Here is a 17,513-nt window from a genome sequence, read left to right as displayed (position 1 = left end):
TTGGGGCTGGTGCAGAGAAAGTGAGTGTGGGTTAGAGTCTGGGGTTCTACTTTCATTGAGGTTGACATTGAGGGCCTAGGGTTTCATGGGCTTATACTTCTAAAAAATTATTTTTAAGAATATATATTTTGCTGTGCTGGGTGTTAGTCGTGGCACATGGGACCTTTAGTTGCAGCATGCAAACTGTTAGTTGCAACATGTGGGCTCTAGTTCCCTGACCAGGGGTTGAACCCACGCCCCCTGCAGTGGGAGTGAAGAGTTCAAGCCATCGGACCACCGTGGAAGTCCCTTCTGGGCTTATTCTTTATTTATAAATTTAAAACATAAGAGGAGGAATTTAATGTGTGGGAGGAGAAAAAAGCAAGTGGCCCAAATGGTCAGTTATCAAAATCAACCAAAATCTTTGAACCAAAGGAACTTCAGTGGGGTAGGCAGCCTGGCTGTTCATGTTTTCTGCTTGTGTGGCTGGCAATGTGTTTATTCTCCGTAGCTATCTTTGAAGTTGATGCTTTCACAGTAAAAGCATTTGAATTCCAAAATGGAAAAAAAAAAAAAAAATCAACTGTTAGGGCTCACACAACAGTTATTGGTGTAGATTGTTTAGTTTTTGGTGACTGGATCTGCCTGGAGGAAACATAAGAAAAGGTGTTCAAATTGTAGTTCTGTGAAGTGTAGTGTCACAGGGAAAGAGACATGGCAAGTATCTATCTTCATAGTGTCAGTTTTTTTAATTTTTAGAAAAAGACATAAATACAGAAAAGCACAAAACTAACTTTGTATCTATGATCCACAGTAAACACAGATAGTATATGCTTCAGATTTTTTAAAAAAAGAATTCCTGAAACCATTGACATTCTTGCTGTACATCCTCTTAATCCTACGCCTCTCTTCTCACCCTCCTTTTTCACAGACAAAACTCTTACGAATTTTATGCATATTCTTTCATGTTTTTATATTTTTATAATGTGTGTTTTAAGACAAAAATCTTTTTACATTAGTGCCTTTATTAAACATATTTTACATACACATTATATACAATTTCATACTCCTAAACAAAATCTCCTAGCCATAAACAATAATCACTAACATTTACAAAGCAGCCCCAGTTCTAAAAACTTTACATTTATTAACTCATTTAATTTTTATAATAGTCCGATTAGTTACATTCTCTTATTCTCCCCATTTTACTGATGAAAAGAATGAGGCACAGAGAGATTAAATAACTTGCCCAAGGATCATCAGCCATAAGTGGCAAAGCCACTGTCTGGCTCTATAGATAGAAATGTTTTAAGTGTTAAAAAACAACTTAGGCAAGTGCTAAGTGCTATTGTATTGTAGTTACCATTCAGAAACTTGCTTTATGCCTCAGTTCACATCCTCACTAGTCAGAGGTGGAATATACATACAGACAATGGCCAGACCATATATAAAAATATGAGAACTCTGACAGAGAAAGACAAATATCATATGATTTCACTTATATGTGGAATCTAAAAAATGATATAAATGAACTTATTTATAAAAAGGAAATAAACTCACAGGCATAGAAAACAAACTTCTGGTTACCAAAGGGGATGGTGGGGGAAAGATAAATTAGGAGTTGGGGTTAACATACACACTACTATATATTGGGTTGGCCAAAAGTTTGAGTTTTTCTGTAACATCTTTATGTACACCTGAAACTAACACAACATTCAAAATTAACTGTATTTCTTTTTTTTTTTTTTTTTAATGGCTAAAAAAAAAAATCACAAACAGCCAAAAAAACAAACCAAACTAGAACTCTGACCTGCAGCCTGCAGAAGCCTGCCCAAAAAACTAACTCCTTACCTACAATAAACAGCCCAGGAAGCCATCTTGCTGTGAGTCAGGCTTGCAGGAAGCTATTGTCTTAATCTGGCTTCCTCAGTGGCTCAGATGGTAAAGAATCCTCCTGCAATGTGAGAAACCAGGGTTTTATCCCTGGGTTGGGAAGATACCCTAGTGAAAGGCATGGTAACCCACTCCAGTATTCTTGCCTGGAGAACCCCCGTGGACAGAGGAGCCTGGAGGGTTACAGTCCCAAAGAGTTGGACAGGACTGACTAAGCACAGCACAGCATTGTCTTAATTAGCATATGAATGATCATTAGTGAGATAGACAAGGCTATCAGTCAATCTGATCACACTAGGACCACAGCCTTGTCTAACTCAATGAAACTAAGCCATGCCCCTGGGGCAACCCAAGATGGGCGGGTCATGGTGGAGAGGTCTGACAGAATGTGGTCCACTGGAGAAGGGAATGGCAAACCACTTCAGTATTCTTGCCTTGAGAACCCCATGAACAGTATGAAAAGGCAAAATGATAGGATACTGAGAGAGGAACTCCCCAGGTCAGTAGGTGCCCAATATGCTACTGGAGATCAGTGGAGAAATAACTCCAGAAAGAATGAAGGGATGGAGCCAAAGCAAAAAGAATACCCAGCTGTGGATGTGACTGGTGATAGAAGCAAGGTCCGATGCTGTAAAGAGCAATATTGCATAGGCACCTGGAATGTCAGGTCCATGAATCAAGGCAAATTGGAAGTGGTCAAACGACATGGCAAGAGTGAATGTCGACATTCTAGGAATCAGCGAACTGAAATGGACTGGAATGGGTGAATTTAACTCAGATGACCATTGTATCTACTACTGAGGGCAGGAATCCCTCAGAAGAAATGGAGTAGCCATCATGGTCAACAAAAGAGTCCGAAATGCAGTACTTGGATGCAATCTCAAAAACGACAGAATGATCTCTGTTAGTTTCCATGATCTCTGTTCATTTCCAGGGCAAACCATTCAATATCACAGTAATCCAAGTCTATGCCCCAACCAGAACCCTGAACAAGCTGAAGTTGAATGGTTCTATGAAGACCTACAAGACCTTTTAGAACTAACACCCAAAAAAGATATCCTTTTCATTCTAGGGGACTGGAATGCAAAAGTAGGAAGTCAAGAAACACCTGGAGTAACAGGCAAATTTGGCCTTGGAATACGGAATGAAGCAGGGCAAAGACTAATAGAGTTTTGCCAAGAAAATGCACTGGTCATAACAAACACCCTCTTCCAACAACACAAGAGAAGACTCTATACATGGACATCACCAGATGGTCAACACTGAAATCAGATTGATTATATTCTTTGTAGCCAAAGATGGAGAAGCTCTATATAGTCAGCAAAAACAAGACCAGGAGCTGACTGTGGCTCAGACCATGAACTCCTTATTGCCAAATTCAGACTTAAATTGAAGAAAGTTGGGAAAACCACTAGACCATTCAGGTATGACCTAAATCAAATCTCTTATGATTATACAGTGGAAGTGAGAAATAGATTTAAGGGCCTAGATCTGATAGAGTGCCTGATGAAGTATGGAATGAGGTTCATGACATTGTACAGGAGACAGGGATCAAGACCATCCCCATGGAAAAGAAATGCAAAAAAGCAAAATGGCTGTCTGAAGAGGCCTTACCAATAGCTGTGAAAAGAGGAGAAGCGAAAAGCAAAGGAGAAAAGGAAAGACATAAGCATCTGAATGCAGAGTTCCAAAGAATAGCAAGAAGAGATAAGAAAGCCTTCTTCAGCGATCAGTGCAAAGAAATAGAAGAAAACAACAGAATGGGAAAGACTAGAGATCTCTTCAAGAAAATTAGAGATACAAAGGGAACATTTCATGCAAAGATGGGCTCAATAAAGGACAGAAATGGTATGGACCTAACAGAAGCAGAAGATATTAAGAAGAGATGGCAAGAATACACAGAAGAACTGTACAAAATAGATCTTCACGACCCAGATAATCACGATGGTGTGATCACTGACCTAGAGCCAGACATCCTGGAATGTGAAGTCAAGTGGGCCTTAGAAAGCATCACAATTAACAAAGCTAGTGGAGGTGATGGAATTCCAGTTGAGCTATTCCAAATCCTGAAAGATGATGCTGTGAAAGTGCTGCACTCAATATGCCAGCAAATTTGGAAAACTCAGCAGTGGCCACAGGAGTGGAAAAGGTGTTTTCATTCCAGTCACAAAGAATGCTCAAACTACCACACAACTGCACTCATCTCACATGCTAGTAAAGTAATGCTCAAAATTCTCCAAGCCAGGCTTCAGCAATATGTGAACCGTGAACTTCCTGATGTTCAAGCTGGTTTTAGAAAAGGCAGAGGAACCAGAGATCAAATTGCCAACATCCGCTGGATCATGGAAAAAGCAAGAGAGTTCCAGAAAAACATCTATTTCTGCTTTATTGACTATGCCAAAGCCTTTGACTGTGTGGATCACAATCAACTGTGGGAAATTCTGAAAGAGATGGGAATACCAGACCACCTGATCTGCCTCTTGAGAAGTTTGTATGCAGGTCAGAAGCAACAGTTAGACCTGGACATGGAACAACAGACTGGTTCCAAATAGAGGAAAAGGAGTACGTCAAGGCTGTATATTGTCACCCTGCTTATTTAACTTATATGCAGAGTACATCATGAGAAACGCTGGACTGGAAGAAGCACAAGCTGGAATCAAGATTGCCGGGAGAAATATCAATCACCTCAGATATGCAGATGACACCACCCTTATGGCAGAAAGTGAAGAGGAACTAAAAAGCCTCTTGATGAAAGTGAAAGAGGAGAGTGAAAAAGTTGGCTTAAAGCTCAACATTCAGAAAACAAAGATCATGGCATCTGGTCCCATTACTTCATGGGAAATAGATGGGGAAACAGTGTCAGACTTTATTTTTTTGGGCTCCAGAATCACTACAGATGGTGACTGCAGCCATGAAATTAAAAGACGTTTACTCCTTGGAAGGAAAGTAATGACCAACCTAGATAGCATATTCAAAAGCAGAGACATTACTTTGCCAACAAAGGTCCATCTAGTCAAGTTTATGGTTTTTCCAGTGATCACGTATGGATGTGAGAGTTGGACTGTGAAGAAGGCTGAACGCCGAAGAATTGATGCTTTTGAACTGTGGTGTTGGAGAAGACTCTTGAGAGTCCCTTGGTCTGCAAGAAAATCCAACCAGTCCGTTCTGAAGGAAATCAGCCCTGGGATTTCTTTGGAAGGAATGATGCTAAAGCTGAAACTCCAGTACTTTGGCCACCTCATGCGAGGAGTTGACTCATTGGAAAAGACTCTGATGCTGGGAGGGATTGATGGCAGGAGGAGAAGGGGACGACAGAGGATGAGATGGCTGGATGGCATCACTGACTCGATGGACGTGGGTCTCAGTGAACTCCGGGAGTTGGTGATGGACAGGGAGGCCTGGCGTGCTGCGATTCATGGGGTCGCAAAGAGTCGGACAGGACTGAGCGACTGAACTAATCTCAACTGAACTAGTGAGATAGAGCCATTATTTAAGACAGTTCTTTCCAGAGGTGATTAAGGGATTTAGAGTGAGGCTTTAGGAGATTACCTTTAAAATAGGGGAGGATACAAATGTAGGTGGTGTTAGCTTTGTTAATTTCTGAAAAGTAGTAGTCTAGCACCATCATCTTAGACTTTTAAGCAGAATAAGTCTTTTCTGAACTAAATTATGTAGGACCATAAACAAGATGAAAACTGGAGCACCTCAGGAGAAATAAAGTCAATATTATGGTTTCACCTACCTTCTGCCCTCCCTTCCTTCCTGTCTCCCCTACCCCCAGATCACCTGAGAGTCATTGTTGGAATCCTGGGGCTGGGTGGTAACCTGCGGGATGCTGTAGAATGCCTCCTGCTGAGAATTTGGTGAGGATTTTTCATCTCTCAACCTCAGTGTAGAAGGGGAACTTGATAAATTCTACAGATCCTTGGGCTAAATGTATTCTATTTCTTTGGTCTCCTGGCAGGCAGGAATTTGTGGATGCTTATGTGAATTATGTCTTCCAAATCTCAGTTCATGAGTGGTACACAGCTTTCTCCAGCGGCTTCTTAAAGGTGTGTGGTGGCAAAGTGCTAGAGCTCTTCCAGCCTTCAGAACTGAGGGCCATGATGGTGGGGAACAGCAGCTACAACTGGGAGGAACTGGAAGAGGTAAGCCTAAAAGATGCAGTCTTTTACTTCTGAGTGTAGCAGCGGCCTGGGCAGGAATACCCAGAGCTTGCTCTCTTTCTAAGTGATCTGTGATTAACTGGTTTTGGGGGTCTCCTTCATTTCAGTGTTTATTTCTTACTGCAAATGGTATACAGATGTCCACTTGTAATATTTTGCTTCTGGAAGATAATTTTTTTTCTTTTTGTCTTTTTTGGGCAGACTGCCATCTACAAGGGTGATTACTCAGCCACACATCCCACCGTGAAACTATTCTGGGAAACATTTCATGAGCTCCCATTGGAAAAGAAGAAGAAGTTTCTGTGTAAGTATCAATAATGTCCATACGGTATTTGTCCACATTTCGGTTTTGTATTTGGTATAGGATGGTATACTACATGGGTGAAGTTCAGCTCTTTTAAATGGTAAAAGGTAAACGTGCTCAGTCACTCAGTCGTGTCCGACTCTTTGTGATCCTGTGAACTATATGCCTACCAGACTCCTCTGTCCGTGGGATTTTCCAGGCAAGAATACTGGAGTGGCTTGCCATTTCCTTCTCTGGGGAAAGGCTAAGTAAGGATATATATTTACACTTTTTGTCTTAGTGGGATCTCAGGCACAGGAGAAGTTGTTAATCTTTATTTGTTGCTTAATAGGATGGGTTGAATGAAAGGAAGAAAAGCATTTCACTGATTTTTTTTTATTGCTCTAGAAATACTAGGTATTTTATATGTAAGTGATTCCTTGAAGTATTACATTGATGAAATCAAATTGTTTGGATTAACCTCCCTTATTTCTCTGCTGCTGCTAAGTCGCTTCAATCGCGACCCCATAGATGGCAGCTCACTAGACTCCTCTGTCCCTGGGATTCTCCAGGCAAGAACACTGGAGTGGGTTGCCATTTCCTTCTCCAATGCATGAAAGTGAAAATTGAAAGTGAAGTTGCTCAGTTGTGCCCGACTCTTATCGACCCCATGGACTGCAGCCTACCAGGCTCCTCCGTCCATGGGATTTTCCAGGCAAGAGTACTGGAGTGGGGTGCCATTGCCTTCTCCGCCCTTATTTCTCTAGCCTTTCAAAAATATTAGAGTGTCCACTCCAAGTGTAACTGGGCAGATGTGAGTTATAATAGCTTTATTGAGATTTAATTCACACACACATACTAAATAAGTTAAAGTGTACAATTCAGTGGTTTTGTATACTCACAGTTGTGAAACTATCAATTTTGGAACATGTGCATCATGTTCTAAAATGATGAGAAGAAAGTGTACTCATTAGCAATCATTCCCAATTTTCTCCGAGCTTCCCAGCCCTTACTAATCTGCTGTCTCTGTGGATTCCCCTGTGCCGGACATTTCATATAAATGAAATCATACAATAAATGGTCCTTTGTGACTGGCTGGATGACATTTGTGAATGGTAATACATTCAGAAAGGAGAATTAAGTCTAGTTTACATGAACAAATTGAGCCTCTTAAAAATAGTAGAAATCTTTGTGTCATTCTATAATCAGGGTCATAAATTAGCCAGTGAATAGTATAAAATTTAAAAACAGAATTTGAAAGGCAGTCTCTTTTGCTTTATAAGAATAAGCATATATTAGTGTTAATGCAAGATTTACCCCCAGATTCTACTGCTCACAGGGAGTAAAGATGAGAGGAAGTGGAGATCTTACAGAAGAATTCTTTAAAAAATACCCGCTTCCCCTCTGCCCAGTTACATGGGCTCTTGAGAAACAGTGGCATATGAGTCAGGTGACAGGATAGATTTGCCAGTGGAGCCTGTAAGGCTGGGACAAGAGCTGTGACAATCAGGAAGCGCCTGCTCTTGGGCTGGGGGTTTCCTTTAAATAAGACATTTTTCTGTTCAGAGACCTTTAGACTTTCATAAATCTATTATTAGACTCTCTAGTCTTAATAACATTAGAGTTTATTAGACTATATTTGTTGTCTTTATTAGACTCTATAGATTTGGCAAGAATGTTTATATATGTTTTTGCATATCACAGCCTCAGGTAGTGGCAGGTTATTTGAAAGTGCTCCTTAACTAATGATATCATTGTAGATTTTCTAGCAGTTCCACAAAGAAGGTTATCCGGTGCTGGAAAACTGGGAAAGCAGAAGGGCTGGTCTCTTTTTCCTAAGTCACAGTGTGTCGCAGGAGTGAAATGTCTCATATACTGCCGGCGTCAGATCTCCTGGTTTAAGGGAAAGGCAAGCACACAGATCCCAAATGGAAATTCACCAGCAAAGGGGGTAGCAGCAGAAACTTGAGGGGAGAGGAGACCCCGAGGCCACGTAGACTATCATCTTCTTCCTGGCTTCCCTGAGGTCAGCTCTTTTCCTCTGGCAGCAATCCTCTTCCTCTCTGATTTTGTGAAGGCTGATAACATTTATGAGAACACATATTTGAGGGAGGCCATCCTTTACAGGGAAGGATGATTTTAAAAAAATTTTTTATTGGAATATTATCACTTTACAAGGGTATATTAGTTTCTGCTGTACAACAAAGTGAACCAGCTATATGTGTATACATATATCCCCTCCCTCTTGTACCTCCCTCCCACCCCTCTGGGTCATCACACTGAGCTGAGCGCCCTGTGCTGTACAGCAGGCTCCCGCTAGCTATCTATTTTACACATGGTAAATGTGTCAATCCTAATCTCCCAGTTAGTCCCACCTTCCCCCCGCCTTACCCCATAGCCACATGCCCATTCTCTGCATCTCTGTCCCTGCCTTGGAATTAAGTTCGTCTCTACCATTTTTCTAGGTACCACATATGTGCGTTAATATATGATATTTGTTTCTCTTTCTGACATGCTTCACTCTGTATGACAGACTAGGTCCGAGGTCATTTTTTATGTGAGGGCATTTTTGAGCATTTTTTCACGTGGTGCTTTCTTTGTGTCAATATATAATTAGGGTCTGAAATTAGCCAATGAAAAGTATAGACTTCTAAGTCCATATGAAACCAAAAAAACAGAATTTGAAAGTCAATCTCCTGCTCTGTAAGAGTGAGCATATTTAATATTAATATAAAGTGAAAGTGAAGTCGCTGAGTCGTGTCCAGCTCTTAGCGACCCCATGGACTGCAGCCTACCAGGCTCCTCCGTCCATGGGATTTTCCAGGCAAGAGGACTGGAGTGGGGTGCCATTGCCTTCTCCGAAGAGTCAGCGTTACCAAAGGAAAAAAACACATTGCGGTCCCAATCCGAGTAACCGTTAACCTCAGAGATGTTCTTGAAGCTAGAGCTCCATCTAGCTTCCGAACTTCAGCGAGGCTAGGCGCTTCCTGACTACCACCAATCCAAGTTTGGGACCTAAGCCACAGTACACAGTAACAGTATAGATCACAAGTCCCTTGAAAGTCTATGATCCAATAGATTAGGTTAGTACTTTTAATTCCCAAGGAGTTATGAAATGGTCAAAGAGACCGAAAAGTTTGACCAAGAAAGGTGAGTTCGGTCCACACGCTTTGCCCATTTTTGGTTGGTTCCCGAAGGAGACATTGGGTGCCTCTTGGCATTGGCAGGTCGGTATAAACCCCCGACAGGTTTCTGCCATAAGCCCTATGAGATCACACGTAAAAGTGGCTGCACTTCTCACACGAGCCACAGGGTGTCACTCCTTCCCTTCGGTACTTCCCAGGGCCACCGAAAGCACGTTTGCATAGCTGGTAATTCCCCTTCTCTTTCTCCACAGTGTTCCTGACGGGCAGTGATCGCATTCCCATCTATGGCATGGCCAGCCTACAGATCGTCATCCAGTCCACAGCCAGCGGAGAGGAGTACCTGCCTGTGGCCCACACTTGCTACAACCTTCTTGACCTCCCTAAGTACAGCAGCAAAGAGGTCCTGCGGGCACGGCTGACTCAGGCCCTGGACAACTACGAGGGGTTCAGTTTGGCCTGAGAACCCCAGCTTGCCCCAGAGTTCCCTTCCTTCCTCAACAGCCACAGTGAGGCCCATACAGAAAATCACAGGGAGTGAGTTCTATTTTTTTTTTTACTATATAGCAGGTTGGAACTTTTGAATCCCGAACCTGAACCAAACTCCCCAGTGTTCCTTGCACTTGTGACTGTGCTGCACTCTGCTGGATAAAATGGCAGTAGATTTTTAAACTATTTCCCAAATCTCTCTCTCAGCCCTGATCTTTCCTCCTAACACTTCCTTGTCCTTCTTCTGACTTCTCATTCCTCTGCAAGAATGATTGGACTGACCTGTCCTTTCTCTCCTGCACATGTAGAACATCTCCTTTCTCTGCAGCCTTGGAAATGCTCCTGGCTTGTTGCAGCCCAACCCTCAGGACTAAGGAGGAAAGGACTACTTCAGAAATTCCCAAGCCCAACAAGCTGAGTCTGGGTCCATGACTTTGGCAGAACTCTTGAGAATTTATGGGAGCCTTTAACAAACATGCCTTGTTTTTTTTTTTTTTTAAAGTCCTCGAGGGCCTAGCTGTCTTCCTGTGGCTCTGCCTGTTCCCGGCCCTCCTCAAAGCTGTGCAAAGCTGCTTAGCTTTGCAGCTGAGCCAAATTTTGTCTGGTCGCTTCGCCAGACCCTTCTGACAAAAAGATGAGGTAACAGGTTCCCACCCTCTTCCATCATTCTGCTTTTGGAGCAAGTCGCGTTAATTTTTTAAGGAGTATTTCCTCTTAGAAAAGTAAATTTCTTCTTAGAAAAACTAAATTTCTTGCGTCTTTCTATAACTATCACTTTCCATCTCTTCCACTTTGTCTTCCCTCCCCACCTGCTACTTTTCATCACATTCTGTTACCTAACTTAATGTTCCCTTCCTTTCCTTCTAGTAGATGCATGCAGTCTGTTTTAGTTTTTATTTGTATTTCAATTGCAAATATTTCTACTCAGATTCCCCGCCCCCCCCAATTCCCTAATTGCTAAAGGATATTCTTTATTATGGGACTTTTGTTTATTGCATTTGAAATGTTTGTTTACAATGGGATTTTAGGGATTGTGTTTGAAGCAAATATATGTATTTAAAAAATCACAACATGCTGAACCTTCTTCATGAGATAAGAAAATTCTATATGAGCAAAGAATCCATGTCTGCCTAACTTTAAATTCCTAGTCACTAGAGAAAAGACTTATTTATATAAAGTATTTATGAACCATGAGACAGCATCAAATCTCAATGAAGGACTGTAGATTTTTGCTTTTTGTTTTTAAAACTTATTCCAATTGGTAGTTTTTCAGTCTTTATAATACAAGATTTAAAAAAAGATATACAGTTATACGAAATGTTTATTTTCTATGTGTGTGCATATAGTTCAATATTATGCAATAAATTTGGTGTTTTAATGTAAGCCGAACTGTTTCTTCTTGTACTTGCAGAATGGGTAGCTTGCTTTCAGTAGAAGAATTAAGTCGTCTATCCACATAATCTGATAGAAGGTCAAATGTGGTTCCTGTCATAGAGGAGAGCTGGCTGCTGGGAAAATGAAGACAGGGCGGGGGTGGCCGACGGCATTCAGGATGGATGGGCGTTCTGAAGGTTATGATGGGTGAAAAGGCACTCTGCGTGGAGGAGAATGCCTTAGCAGGAGCTTGAATATGAGGGCTTGTTTAGGAAAGGGCCAGAAACAACCTGAAGGGCGCATCAGAGGAAATAGAATAGTGGTAAATAAGACTGGGGAGAAAGAAGCTAACTTTGGCACCGAGGGACCAGGCAAAGCCTTGGACCTTGAAAATGTTCAGAACCTTGGGGGTAGGAAGGGGAGGAGTCATGTGACTTGACCCTGGTTTTAAAGAAATGTGAATGGGGGGTACATGTGGGAGAATGGAGTGGGAAGGACAGAGTGGAAAGACAGCAACTGAGAGCAGCGGGGGTGTGGACAGGAGCGATGGGCGTCCTGGGAAGAGGAGAAATTAAAGGTGAGTGTAAGACTTCTTATTAATCTAATGGCTGATGCTAATTAGCCCACTTAGAAAACCTTTTTTTGCTGTGTATAAGTTTTAAAAACAATTACCATGTATTGTTTTACTAGGCTTATAGACAATTTAAAAGTGGTAGAGAACAATAGCTTTCAACAGACATTTAATAGCATACATAAGTGCTCAATTTAAGGGACAGAAAAGTCTGTTACATTTAGTTTTGAATGGAGATAGCCAAGTTATTTTAAATTTGGGGGCCTCAGAATTTTCATTTTCCATGAAATAAGGAGACTGGACCAGATAATTTCTAAGGTCCCTTTGAGCTCTAAAATTGCATTACTAAGAGCAGTGCCTGCACAGAGATGCTCAGTAAATTCTAAATATTTGTTGCATGAACGAAATTCTGTGCTGCTTTTCTAAAAACTATTTTTTTTTTCTGGCATGTTTTCCTCTTTTCCCCTTTATCAAGTATTGCTTTAGAACTCTTTAGGTAGTCATTTCTAGATATACCCACCTACTTACCTTTTCTGAAAACACAGGAAGCTTCTTCACTGTTTTCAGAAATGTACCAATGTAATGAAAAAAAGTCTCATTAAAACAAGGCAACTTTTGGTAGGTGGGATTCAATGACAGTGTAACAAGGCAATTTAGCCAATTCTGATAATTCTGTCTCCATGTGAAGCCTTTTTTGATGACTAGAATGGTTCTCTATTAATTATCCTAGAGAGCCAACCAACTACAGGCTGCAAGCTAAAATGGGTTCTACATTTTTAAAGGGTTGGGACGAAAAGGATATGTAATAGCAATTACTGGCCTACAAATCCTACCATATACCTGGCCCTTTATAGACAAAGATTTGCCCCACCCTTTTGAGAGGAGACTTGGAGGAACCATAATAAAACTGTGGATAACTTACTAAAGTCTTAGGAGGAACTTGGTCATAGTTGATATTGAATAGAGAGAACAAGTGTCTGGGACTTTCTGCCACCGGTGTAAGAAAATCAAGCTTTGTCTAAGATTAACCCAAAAAATACGCACCCAGGTTTTTACTGTAATAAAAACTATCATGAATTGGTTGTGTGCCAGACCCTGCAGCAAGCATTATCTATGCACTATTCAGTTTAAATGCCACCACTGCCCTCGGGCAAGTATCTTAACCTCTCTGTATCTCATTTTCTTCCTATTTAAAATGGGAATAAAAATAGTACCTTTCTCATGGAGTTATAATGAGAATTAAATGAATGAATTAATGGGAAGTACAAAGAACAGTGCCTAGCACATAACCAGCTCTCAGTAAGTATAATTATCATTCTAATTTCACATGAAAAAATGAAAGCTTAGAGAAAATAACTTTCTGTTAAACTGGTAGGATGTGGACTTGTGATCTGTATTATGCCCAGCTGTTACAGGTGGGAAGCAAAATTTAACTAGAGATAGATAGCTAGAGATACAATGGTGTGGCAGGTAACTTTCCTGAGCATCTATCTGCAGAGATACCCTGTGCTTTGTTTTACTGCCACTGTGTAGTTCAGTAAAGTCACTTCTATGATCATAGGATTAAAATACTGATAAGGTGTGCCGTTCCTATGTCATCTGCAGTGGGTCCCACTGGAGCTGGTGTCTGTTGGCACGAGTGGTCAGCCTAGGATTTAACTTCTCCCAGACCATAGGAATGATGGTCAAATAGTAGATTCCAAGTTGGTAAACATGCAGAGGTACTAGGAGAGTGGTGTGCCTGGTGAGGACACTGGGCTTTCTGCCCATTCCCACGTACCTTGCTCTGTGTATCTCTTCTGACTGTTTCTGAGGTGCAGGACTGGAGGCGATGCCACCAAAGTGCAGTGCAGGATCCCCAGTCACCATTTTCCACAGAAATCAACATGTAGCTGTCTATCCATGAACATAAACAGCTGTGGAGTCCACTTAAACTTCAGCGATGCAGTCGAACATCAAACCTGAGAATAACCCCACAGAAAAGGGAAGACAGCTTCATTCTTTCTGCATCATCCCATCCCCAAAGCCAGCAGTGCTCGGCACCAAGAGGGAGCTTCTAGCTAGAAAGAGGAAAGGGGGCATGGAGTGAGTGACCAGCTTCCCCAGCCTTTTGGGTCACCTTATGAAGGTTCCACTTTAGTTTCACGTTACTCAGAGACTGGCAAAGCCAAGATACTGAGAGGTGTGGCTAGGAACAAGAGAGAAAAGCAGGGGCTCCCAGAAGCAGGCACATGGCAGGAGCGACTGGAGTTCCTAGTCACTTGCTCCACAGATATTCCAGCAGCTTTCACCACTGAAGAAACCGAGAGACAGCACAGCCACCAGGGACTCCACAGGCATTTGCACTCACTGATGTCAGCCACCTGAGTCCCTACCTATTTTCTCCCCAGCCTGCCCCAGTCTGGCCCCTGCTAGAGCCCAAGGACCTCACCAGCAGCAGGTCCAGGCTGCTGTGTGAGTGCAGGACAGCAGGCTAGATGCCCCATCACTGTGTGTGTGCTTGGGGCTGAATCCTCCCGCTGTGCACTTGTCCATGCCAGCTTGATTCCTGTCACTGGAGGCACCTCCCTTGCCGTATACACACCCAGGGAAGACTGTGCAGCCATGGGAGAACATGCAGACATCCAGGGACCCTTGCAGCTGCCAGGGTGCTCACAGTGGGCCCTGGCCCCCAATACTAGGTGTGTGTCTACAACTGGCCCCTGCCACTACACAGGCGTCTGTAGCTGACCCCCGCAGCTGTGTACACACCACTGGTTCCACGCACCACAACCGGTCCTGCTCCTTGGACCTAGGGGTGCTGCTAAGGACCCCAACAGCCATTGCAGCCTTTGGGGACTCCCTGCAGCATTCATCAAGGACCACTCAGTTGATGCTATAGATGTCGGCAACCTGAACCAAAGGGATCACCACCGTGACCCCGCCCCGCTCCTGGACCCACTGCCATCACATAACCTTGTTACCCTGCACCCCTGACCTGGGTTCACAGTGTGCTGTGCTCTCCCCCAACCCTTCCAGGTGTGAAAGTCTTCACGTACCAGAGTCAATCCATAATGTCTGCAAGAGGAGGTGACTGCTTCGTCAAAGGCACAAGACACCTAGGAGAGACTACAGGGATCACAGAGAATCAGGGAAATACGTGTCCACCAAAGGAATCTAGTAAATTTCAAATAACCAGCCCTAAAGAAATGGAGACCCAGGAAATTCTTGATAAAGAATTTAAAATAGTTATCTAAAGATGCTTGGAGAGCTATAAGAGAGCAAATAATTGAATAGTATCTGTAAAATAGTATAAGAACAAGATGTACATAAAGAAATAGAAAATCTGAAAAAGAACATTTTGGAGCTGAAGGATACAATGACTGAATTGAGAAATTCAACAGAGACCTTCAACATCAGACTTGAACAAGATGAAGAATCAATGAGACAGATGAATTGAAATTATCTAATCAGAGAAGCAGAAAGAAAAAAGAATGAAAAGGATGGAAGAACACTTACAGGACTTAGAGGACACCAGTAAGAGAAACAGTGTATGAAGGAGAAGACGTGGAGACAGAGGTAGAAAAATCACTTAAAGAAACAATGGCTGAGAATTCCTCAAACCTGGGAGAAATTTGGACTTCCAAGTTCTTGAAACTACTAGGTTATGCCAAAATTTCAATCTAAAATGATCTTCCCAAGATACATTAAAAATTGTCATTAAAATAAGAAATAGAGGATTTTAGAGCAGCAAGAGAAAAAAAAGTCTCATAAAAGGGAACCCCCATTAGGAAATCAGAAGATTTCTCAGTAGAGACCTTACAAGCCAGAAGAGAAGAGGATAATATATTCAGGTACTGAAGAAGAAAAACTGCCAACCAAGAATACTTTACCTATGAAAACTTTTCCTTCAGAAATGAAGGTGAGATACTTTGCCTAACACACCACCACTAGACTTTACTTATAGAAAATGCTGAAAGGAATTTTTCAAGCTGAAATGAAGGATGCCAATTAGTAACCTGAAGACATATAAAAATACACAAAATACTGGTCAAGAGAAGAATATAGTTAGATTCAGAATACTCTAATATGGTGGTGTGTTACTTAATGCTAGTATAAAAGCTACATGACAAAAGTATTTTTAAAAAGTTACAGCTATAATAATTTGTTAATATATATGTAAATTTTGACATAAAAACATAGGGAAAGTAAAAGGGTTTTGCACTCCATCAGATTATCAGCCTAAAGTAGACTAATATATAAGTTGCTTTATGTAAGCCTCATGGGAATAACAAAGCAAAAGCCTACAGTAGATTCATAAAGAGAAGGCAATTAAAGCATTGTTGTTGTGTTAGTCACTCAGCCATGTCCAACTCTTTGCGACCCCATGAACTGTAGTCCACCAAGCTCCTCTGTGCATGGAATTTCCAGGCAAGAATACTGGAGTGGGTTACCACTTGCTCCTCCAGGGCATCTTCTTGACCGTCTCCTGCATTGCAGGAGGATTCTTTACCATCTGAGCCACTGGGGAAGCCCAGATTAAAGCATATCACTGTGGAAAGTCATCTCACATCTCACAAAGGTATGCAGCAATAGATGAAGAAAGTAACAAATGACCTCAAAACAGCCAGAAAACAAAAAGATGGCATTAGTTAGTCTTTACCTCTCGATAACTTCTTTAAATATGAATCTTTGAATTCTCAAATAAAAACAGAGAGTGGCTGATGGGATTAAAAAAAAAAGACTCAACTGTATGCTGCCTACAAGAGACTCACTTCAGCTTTAAGGACACACACAGGCTTAAAGTGAAGGTGTGGGAAAAGATACTCATGCAAGTGAAAACCACAAGAGAGCAGGGATTGCTATATTAACAAAGATCTGAAGGGAGAAATAGACAAAATACAGTAATAGTTGAGGACTTCAGTGTTCCACTTTTAACAAAAGATACATCTAGACAGAAAACCAAAGAAACACTTGTGTTTTTTTGAACTATACTTCAGATCCAATTAATCAAACAGATATAGAACATTCCATCCAACAGACTGAATACACATTATTCTTAAATGCACACAGAACATTCTCCATAACAGGTCACATAAGAGGTCTTATGACCTCTTGGCAAACAAGTCGTGGCAAATTTAAGATCGAAATCATATCTTTCCCAACCACAATGGTATGAAACTAGAAATCAATAACAAGAAGAAAGCTGAAATTTTCACAAACAAGTGGAAATCAAACAACATAGTCCTAAACAAATAATTGGGTCACAGAAGAAAACAAAAAGAAAATTAAAAACTCACCTTGAATGTAACACAAATTAAAACACAACATACCAAAAACTATGAGATGCAGCAAGAGCAGTTTTAAGAAAAGTTTGTAGCAATAAATGTCTGCATTAAAAAGAAAGATGCAGCCTAACTTTATCCCTTAAGGAACTAGAAGAAGAAGAAACTAAGCCCACATTTAGCAGAAGGAAGGGGGTAACATAAATAAATGAAAGAGAGACCAGAAAAAGTACAGAAACGATCAATGAAATTAAAAGCTGGTTTTTTGAAAGGTAGAATTGACAAACTTTCAGCTAGATTAAGAAAAAGAAGACTCAAATAGATAATATTATAAATTAAAAAGAGGAAACA

At 41.4% G+C, this 17,513-nt stretch overlaps 1 protein-coding gene across 5 annotated transcripts in view; it reads left to right on the top strand.

Annotated features, from left to right (window-relative positions):
- The window catches only part of HERC3 (HECT and RLD domain containing E3 ubiquitin protein ligase 3), a 197,541-nt gene extending 186,205 nt beyond the window's left edge, over window positions 1–11,336 (top strand). For all 5 annotated transcript variants that reach the window (XM_061419703.1, XM_061419699.1, XM_061419700.1 and 2 more), the window contains exons 24-26: window positions 5,837–6,020; window positions 6,240–6,342; window positions 9,719–11,336. In XM_061419703.1, the coding sequence (XP_061275687.1) occupies window positions 5,837–6,020; window positions 6,240–6,342; window positions 9,719–9,927 (496 nt within the window). In that variant the 3' untranslated portion in view covers window positions 9,928–11,336. The remainder of the gene's footprint in view (window positions 1–5,836; window positions 6,021–6,239; window positions 6,343–9,718) is intronic.
- Window positions 11,337–17,513: the final 6,177 nt, after the last annotated feature.

This window comes from Bos javanicus, chromosome 6 (assembly GCF_032452875.1).
Source record: "Bos javanicus breed banteng chromosome 6, ARS-OSU_banteng_1.0, whole genome shotgun sequence".
NCBI classification, from domain to species: Eukaryota; Metazoa; Chordata; class Mammalia; order Artiodactyla; family Bovidae; genus Bos; species Bos javanicus.
This window is presented reverse-complemented; position numbering and strand designations above follow the sequence as displayed.